Source organism: Paramormyrops kingsleyae, chromosome 25 (genome assembly GCF_048594095.1).
Source record: "Paramormyrops kingsleyae isolate MSU_618 chromosome 25, PKINGS_0.4, whole genome shotgun sequence".
Classification (NCBI taxonomy): Eukaryota; Metazoa; Chordata; class Actinopteri; order Osteoglossiformes; family Mormyridae; genus Paramormyrops; species Paramormyrops kingsleyae.
The window spans coordinates 18,942,403-18,951,098 of record NC_132821.1 but is presented as its reverse complement, the minus strand read 5'-3'; the positions used below and the strand labels follow the sequence as shown (position 1 = coordinate 18,951,098).

Below are 8,696 nucleotides of genomic sequence, written 5' to 3'. Positions count from 1 at the left end.
TTTAAATGTGCTATATAAATAAATTGACAAAGTGGACTGCACACCATTCCTTCGCTCTCCAGAACAAGAAACACATTCCTAAACAGGTCTGTAAACATATTTATATCTGGTTTTGATCTGGATGGCTTTACAGTTGCAGCCAGGTGAACAATGAGTAGAAAATCAAAGAGGGTACCCAGAACTGGACTAGAACCTGAACCAAATCCCACAAACCCAGCCCAAGAGACAGATCCCAAACATGACGCTACACTGCTCATGAACTATATTTTCCACCTCATCCTAGACATCACACTGAGGGTCCGGTTATGGTGTAGGTGTGTCCGTGGGCAGCTCCCAGGTACTGTTTGACACCCCGCTACGATGGTGACACTTCTGTTTCCGTGCCAAGGGAATCGGTGCAGGCCCTTTCCGACTTCTTGGAAGCACATTTGCTGTGGAAAGACAGAAATAAGAACTGGAAAAATACTAACAATAGGAGGCTATAACAATCCTCATAGTGATCTCACATTATCATTACTTAAACAACTGTTTACACTTCATCTGGCAAGTTGACTTAGTTCAAAAGTTCATGATCAGGCCTTAATAAAGTCTGCTCATGTAAACACGACGGGTGACTTTCTGAACCGCACCACATGATGGGTTTGACTTGGCTGATGAGCTCTGGAAGCTCATTGTCTTTGGTTTCGGGAAGCAGCAGACTAAGAAAGCCCACCAAGACGGTGACGCCGCCCATCAGGAGGTAGGGGGCGACCTTGTTGTAATCTCCTAAGGACCAAAATCAGAACATTGGTTGTATCAGGCATGCCTTCATGCATAGATGTTCAACTGACACTTTTAACCAAAGAAACTTCTTGGTAAATAGACTCAGTTAGCTGACTCACCGATGTAGGCAATGTAGGGAGAGATGATGGTACCAACACGGGTGGCTGTAGAGATTGCCCCCATGCCTGTGTTCCGTAGTACGGTGGGGAACATCTCCGTGGAGTAGACGTAGATGAAGCAGTAGGCTGCAGTGATGCCCCCTTTACCCAGCATGACCAGAACCAGCACCACCGCATCCAGCTCTGAACACAACAGTCCGCCGGTTACTGCTGTTTATCACCAAAGCCGAAACGTAACAACTACACCAATGTACTTGATGGTGCTCTGAGTTCAGAGATCACCGTGTAAATGCGGTCACCAGGACAGACAGCCTGTACTGCTGCAGGGACCTTCAGGCTGCAGATTTAACAAATTCAAAACTCAAGGGTCTGAACCGGTACCATCAGGGACGAACTTGATGACGAGAAGCGTCACCCCCGACAACAGGAAGAGGAAGATGAGGGTGAAGCGGCGGACGGTGTATCTCATGAAGAGCCACGTGGCCACATAGGCCACGATCTCTGTGACGGCGGAAATGAAGCAGTTCAGGTAGGGGTCCCCACCCATGTTGGGGGTGTTCAGGGAAAGGCCGTAGTAGGTCATGGACGTGACAATCCTGTGTGTTAGGAGACACAGGAGAGGGAGTCACTTCAAGCAGAGGTGGATAGTTCAAATCCAGAAAATAAAAATCCAGAGGCAACATGAGTTCTCCCGTCTGGAAGTTTTTCAAAGTGTCCGATAAAGATGTAAAGTTAGCCGTTTGCAATGTATGCCTTGATGAAATCCCTTGGTCTGGATTTTTACTTTCTGGATCTGAACTATCAAACTCTGACCTCCAGGGACCGGATGAAGGACAGCAGCTCACTACAGAGAGCTCAGCATGTAGATTTGTCATTTTAGTAATTTTCAATATTTATATACAGGTCATTTAATTCGAGACAGTATTTACCAAATAATGGTGTTCAGGATAGTGATGTTCCTGATGTTAGCTGTTCTTACGAGGTCGAGGATGGTGTACATTCTCTGAGGCTCTGTTTTTCTCAGCTATAAGAAAAACAAAAAAAAGTGAGGTTCAATAACTGACAGCAAGGAATATAATATAATAAATAATAAAATTAACCCTACTGTACCCTACTGTAACCCTAATCAGTGGGGAGCAGGGTTCTGCTAATCTGCTAACTAGTGAAGCTAACTTTTTTTGTTTGTGGATTAGTGTTTCCACTAACATTGAAAATCATTAACAGACCAATTAGCTTCCACTAAATTTAGTTCCACTTGCTGTAAATCCACAAAAAAAAATATTCACAGATAAAGTAAATAAATTTTAATGGTCAAAAACATTTGGAAATCCTAAAATCTCACATATTTCATGTGACTAGCAAATTCATTGTCGTATTTAATGAAGTCTGGGCTGAATGTAAGTGAACGAAGATGAAGTCTGTTTAAACGGGGGTTCCCTGAACTAAGCGGAAACCTGGGGCCTGTATCACGAAGCTGGATTTCTTAGTCGCATAACTTTTCTGATTTCTGGTACCCTAGTTTAAACAGCTATACAGACCAAGAAAGAGCTAAGACCCTCCTCCCTAGTTCTGGGTAAACAGCGGAATGTTGTGGTCCCCAATCGGCCTCACTGAGGCCAAAATGTCAACATGAGCCAGTTGCAGAATATGACTCCTCTGACAAAAACTAAAAAAATATATAAAAAATATATTTAAAAACATATTTCGCAAAAGAAATATCATTGAAAGAAAATGTATTCCTGAAGCCAATGATCCCCAACTGGGTAAGTCCTAAAAATGCCCTGGTAAGTGCTCCAGCGCTGAGGAACTAAAGGAATTTAGCAAAACTGGTTAGAATTTCAGCTCTCTAGGTGTGTTTTTATGGGTTTCAAAGCCCAAAGCCAAATCGAAGCTAAATTCATGTAACAAAAGTTAGCGGATATCATTAGCTTCCGCTAAATATCCTTGTGGTTTGAAGTTAGCGGATTAGTTGATATCAAAGCTAACTTTTCAGTTAGCTGTGCCCACTACTGACCCTATGCCTACCCTTCACATCATCCATCTTTCCCTCTACAGCAACCTCTGTCTCAGCTCTTCACAGCTTCTCTGTGTGACAGCCACTGCCAGTAGCCAATCACACCATGGTACCTTCTGCTCACCAGCTGAGAGCCGTCCTCCGTCTTGAATATAACCTCTGGGGCGTTAACACCATTCTTTCTGGCGATGGCCCGAATAATGGCGTCAGCCTTATCCACTTGTCCGTGAGTGAGCAACCAGCGGGGCGACTCGGGTATGACCCTGGAAAACCATCACTGACATTTAGCCTCAAGGAACCAAATCAGTGAAGAACAAATGGCCAGTTCCACCTTTCCCTGAAGAGATGAGTGATCTACTACAAAGAATTTCCTTCTACTCGTGATTTTAACAGATGCTAATCTAGAACTATTACAGATCTAGACTGAATCTGAAACTCACCACCACAGTGGGACGCAGAGGAACCCAGGAACTGTCAGGGCCATCAGCAGCATCCGCCAGTCCCGGATGAAGTAGGCAAAGATGGGGAGGCAGGTGTAGCCCAGAGCGTAGCAGATGCAAACCCCCAGGGAGGAGAACAAAACGCGGGTGGACTTACCAAGCAGCTCGGAACCTGTCGGAACATGAGAATGATACAGTACACACAGAAACACACACAAACTATGTCTTTAATGGTATTCTGATCCTGCCAACATCAGCTCAGATAGTACTGGAAAAAAAATGGCTTAACACACAGCTAACAGCTTGCAAGTTTGCTGACAGGACAGTGTGGTCCTTGTGTAAAATTCAGCTAAAAAGCAAGTCATGTTTATGCAAATAAGAGAGTGAAAGTCATCAGTGTGAAGGTCGTTGTCAGCAGCAGAGTGATGATCATTGGTGTGAAGGTCAATAGTGTGGAGGTTGTTGTCAACAACAGAGTGAAGGTCATCGGTGTGAAGGTCAATAGTGTGGAGGTTGTTGTCAACAACAGAGTGAAGGTCATCGGTGTGAAGGTCAATAGTGTGGAGGTTGTTGTCAACAACAGAGTGAAGGTCATCGGTGTGAAGGTCATTGGTGTGAAGGTCATTGGTGTGAAGGTCATCGGTGTGAAGGTCATCGGTGTGAAGGTCATTGTCATTATTAGTGATGTGTTGCTGGGGGAGCCCCTTTTGCCTGCACCATTGAGAGGGCCTCCCTTTTAGGTCCTGAGTGCCTCAAGACAGGGACCAGACCCCGCTCAAGCATCTTCCCCTTGAAAAGTCTCTGGTCATTAGTAGCTCTAACAATCAAGTCAACATTCTCATCATGAGGCTGGCGTTTGACAAACTGCCGATAAGGCAATCAAAGTCTCGGTACTGGACGCGTTTAGGAATGGTTTTCCATTTTTCCAGTTTACAGGCCCAGGTGATTTACTGATGCAACTCAAGACAAAGGCCTAACCACGATCCAAGAAGGACTGGTAATGTTCAGGTTGTCAAAACACAGGTTCAAATCCTACCCTAGCTCTGTGATTGGGGGGAGGAGGGTTCCATCTTCTCCTATGTTGTATAAATTAAACTGGCATTTATAAAACACTCATCATATGTGAACATGTGACCCCTGTCAGGGTCTGGCATCCCATTTCGGGGGAAAACCCCTATCATATACACTATGCCTCCTAAAACAGGCTCCACTTCCCCAACACTGATACCTGCTTGGAAGAATTGACATCACAATGATGTTAGGTAATCAACCACTAGATGGCACTTCAGTCATCCAAAACAAAACGATGACTGACGATGGCAAGTGATGAACCTGACAGGGAAACAGCTGAACCCGTTTATGATTCTGCTCCTGAACCTTCATGATTATGCGGCCTTCTTGGAAGTAGTTTCGAGGCCCAGTACAGACGTCACTTGATGACGGCACATGACTTGCCGGCTTAACGCTCGTGATGGGCAGCTATCTGTCAGGTATCGCATTACAGGAAAACAGAATGAAACATCTTTCAGGAGAGCTGATAGCTTTGGATAATTGCATCAAGGGTTTTTGTCAAAATGGTCCAACTCAGGAAAAAAAGTCTTTTGGAAACCAAGTTAGACATTTCCATTCAAGAAATAAAATGCAGATAATGTTTATAGAAAAATCTGTAATGATGTTTTTTTTCTATTTCAATAAATAAAAAGGCTGTTTCAATTAATTTATCAAGTCTATAAAATATCATGCAAACTTTTAAAATATAACACTCAAAGATACTGTGTGCCTGAGAACAATATTCACACAAAGAACCATGTCAGCCTTGCAATAAAACAAGGAATGTGTATAATGTACCATCTGCCTACACCAGCTATGGTGGGAGCTTGATTTAAGGCTAAAGGGGATTGATGACGAGTGACATTGCTGGCATTTCTCTCCTCACTAGGGTGCCGGGTAAGTATTTTTGGAAAAAAACAAGTTGTCTGGTTAGCATGAGACTGTTCACTTTGCATCAATGTTGGATCAGTGTTGGATCAATGGTGCATCAATGTTGGATCAGGCTTCACCACAAACATGGGGGCCCTCACTGTAACATCACGTGAGCAATGCCATCACAGCCTGATTACTAAGGGCTTGATCTGCTCTACAAGTCCCTGACCTTAACCACCAGGATACCCAAAGTACAGAGACTTTGGCGGAAACATTGTGGTGGGAGGTGTGTTTCTGAAAGATACTTGAATGTTTACTATGCTTGTAAGTTCGGTTAAGACTGAGCAAGTACCGCTAGGTTTTCTGAGATGGGAAAGGGTTGACTTTACCTAGAATGAAACCGGATATGTAGCTGGAGGTGCGCGCCATTCCCACGAAGAAGTAGAAGGTGCAGTACCACTCCCAGCTGCTAGAGAGCGCCTGAAGCAGGGCAAATGTGTTCAGCAGCACCAGACTGACAAAAAAAACCAGCTTCCGGCCAAACCTGAGGAAGAGAGGAATGTGAGAAGCCCAGGTCACCTAGAGAATCACGTGTGACAGCGGGTGGCCTGCTGGGCAGCAGGGTTGGGGCCGTTCCGGAATGCATTGATCAATTCCAGTCCAAATCAGGAAATGGACCTGGAGTTGGAACTTAAATCTCCCTGAAATTCAAATTCAACTCCAATTCTGTTCCCTGTAGTTTTTTTCCCAATCCCAGCTCCAGTTCCATTTCCTGATTTGGACTGGAATTGATCAATGCATTCCGGAATGGCCCCAACCCTGGTGGGTAGTAGATCTGGTTTAAAGCCCCCTAGGTGAAATTCTCATGATGCCAATCGAGTTACACACCTACCACATTCCACACATTAGGGTGCTCAACAAGATCAAAGATTGGAGAAATCCAAAAATGACTCTTGTCCTATTAACCAGATTTTGGTCTTGCTTCTAGTACCTCCAGCCATTGCAAATTCAACTAAACTTGTGCATTTAACTGGACGTTATCCAAATATACAAAATTTCAGCCAAACTTTGCTGAAAATAAAATGGCCACAGCAACAAAGAGTATTTTTTCGTTTACTTGCAATTTTTTTTTCACAAATAAGGACAAAAACAAAAGTGTAGTTTGTAATCAGCGATCAATAAATTTACACCACGGTGAAATACTCAAGCTGGCTAAAGCCTAGTTTAGTCATCTACTGTCAGTAGTACTCAAACTCTTGGGTCATTCTTCTGATTATTGGCAAAAATGTACTAAACATATTTCTTTTTTTTCAGTTTAGCATCAAGGGTGCTCTCTACCACTGTTCTTAACATTTGGTCAATTTAACTTAAAAAAAAATCAAGAATCATAAAATTGCACCAAATGAAACACCATGTAAAAATACGGAAATATGCAAGATTTAAATTTTGACAGAATTTAAGAACAACTAAAGGTGTTATTTCAAAAAGTTCTTATTGCATGGTTGTTACCTGAATTTTTAAAATAGCGGCATTTTCACGGCCTATTTTTAATTTAAATGAACCAAACATTAAGAAATATAGTTAAAGCAATCTAGAAAATAAAATGAGTACAGAAAAATATGGTAGATGGCACCCTTGATGCTAAACTGCAAAAAAAAATATGATGTTTAACACATTTTTGCTAACAATGAATGCCATGAGAGATTAGTGAGTCTAACTGGCGGTGGATAGATAAACCAGTCAAACTGCTTAAGCAACCTCTGAACATGCTTGAAAAAAAATGTACAAATCCTGAGATGTTAACGATATTAGGAGTGAGAAGTAGCATTTTCAATTTTTCATTTTTAAGGACCACTCTACTACACACATCACATATGAAATATCACAATCAGAACTCATTTTATTGTCAGTATGCACAAACATACCAGAACTGTTTGTGGTCCGGTGGCAAACATGAAGTATATTAACAATATTACAATACATAAAGATAAGAATTCAAAAAAGATACAGAAGGCGATTATACAAAAGACAGTGCAAGACAATTAAGACAATAATTTAACAGAGTGCAAGAACCATAAATTAAGTATTGCAAGATCAAGAAAAGGTTTGTTGTAGTGCAAGTTGAAATAATATTGGGCATATACAATATCCGACGAGAGGAAGAGGGAATTTTACATGGGTGACGGGATTAACTTAGTAGGGCACATATAAAGGATAACTTATCGGAATATAATTTACTGTATTTCTGGAGCACAAGCAGCGGTGCGCGGTAGAAACCGTGAACGTAAAACTAAAAATGATTAAGACATCAGCAGAGCAACTTGTGCAACTCGTTTAACTCACCTGTCAGAGATCTGCCCGGAGATGAAGGAGCCTGCCATCACACCGAAGAACAAGACGGAGGAGGCGAAAGGCGCCTTCCACGAATCTTCGCACACCAAGCTCCACTGCAGGTTTGCATCAGAGACGTGAGAGACATGAAGAGCGGCCCGACTAAGACAGCACAGCCCCCCGAGACCCCCGTACCTCGGTCACGATGGTGGACTTGTACGTGTCGGCGCTGAACCTCCATCCGTCCAGGCATCCCTCCGTTTCGTTTGCCCAGCCGGCCGCGGACCGATTGAGGTGCTTGTATCGCCTGCACCTGCTGAGCGCCCGGTCCCCGATCGTCCCTTCGTGCGGGATGTAGTCGCTGATGTTCTCGCCGTTTGTGGAGGACACCTCGCAGTGGTGTTGCGGCGTGGCAGCCAGAAAAACCATCGATAAATTCAAGTAACCGTGAGGGATGAAGGTTAAACTCAAGAGAAAGAAGACGCACTTCTGGAAACGCCCCCACTCCCCTAAAAACGACGTGATTCCTTCGTAATTTTCCATTTCGATGTTTAAAAAGTAATGCAGAATAATAGTAATAAAGTAAATGTAAAATAATACTCCAAGAGCTACAATTGTAATACTAAGTTCAGGATGGTGCGGTCGCGCTCAGACTCGCTGAGAAGTCCTGTAAAATCCCAAGACGCGCACCATCTTCATCGCCACAACCATCATCATCCTCATGCTCATGCTCAAACCGCCTCACTGACCCTTCATCCGGTAAGATCTGCAGGGGAGTCCTGCTTGGAGCGACTTTTAAGGACCATGACGGGTGGAGTCAGCCACAGGGGCGTGTTAACAGCTGTTATGCCAAAAAGTGACGGTCTGCCAGAAACTGATTACGATTCGCTGGAGCGCGCACAGCTTGTTCAGGACGCATCGCAGTTTTTGTGCGACTAAGGCGGGTAATTTCCATATCAAATCGTCTTAAAGTGCAAAAAGTATACAGTACATGTATCCCCGAGCTAATAGCGAAGGTATGTCTTTGTCAGATTTAAGGGTTTGGTGAAATTTTAAATAAATAATTGCAATAAGAGTCAAAGGAAGCCATTGTCATGTAAAACGCTT

General features: G+C 43.3%; 1 protein-coding gene across 1 annotated transcript; it reads right to left on the bottom strand.

The window, feature by feature from the left end:
* Nucleotides 1-81: 81 nt before the first annotated feature.
* Nucleotides 82-8,473, bottom strand: LOC111853613 (organic cation/carnitine transporter 2-like). Its single transcript, XM_072707627.1, has 10 exons — nt 7,785-8,473; nt 7,602-7,705; nt 5,648-5,802; nt 3,336-3,507; nt 3,020-3,158; nt 1,811-1,905; nt 1,263-1,477; nt 882-1,064; nt 630-765; nt 82-431 (listed from the first exon to the last, which is right to left on the bottom strand). The coding sequence occupies exons 1-10, from the start codon at nt 8,130-8,132 to the stop codon at nt 356-358; spliced, it is 1,623 nt and encodes a 540-aa protein (XP_072563728.1). The 5' UTR covers nt 8,133-8,473; the 3' UTR covers nt 82-355.
* Nucleotides 8,474-8,696: the final 223 nt, after the last annotated feature.

What these genes read in the sequence shown, in the direction of transcription:
- LOC111853613 (XM_072707627.1), bottom strand. Translation starts at nt 8,132, where the DNA reads ATGGAAAATTACGAAGGAATCACGTCGTTTTTAGGGGAGTGGGGGCGT. An exon ending in CGGAGGACGGCTCTCAGCTG is followed by an intron (nt 1,906 to 3,019) that starts GTGAGCAGAAGG and finishes TTTTTCTTATAG; the next exon opens with CTGAGAAAAACAGAGCCTCA. An exon ending in TCCCTACATTGCCTACATCG is followed by an intron (nt 766 to 881) that starts GTGAGTCAGCTA and finishes TTTGGTCCTTAG; the next exon opens with GAGATTACAACAAGGTCGCC.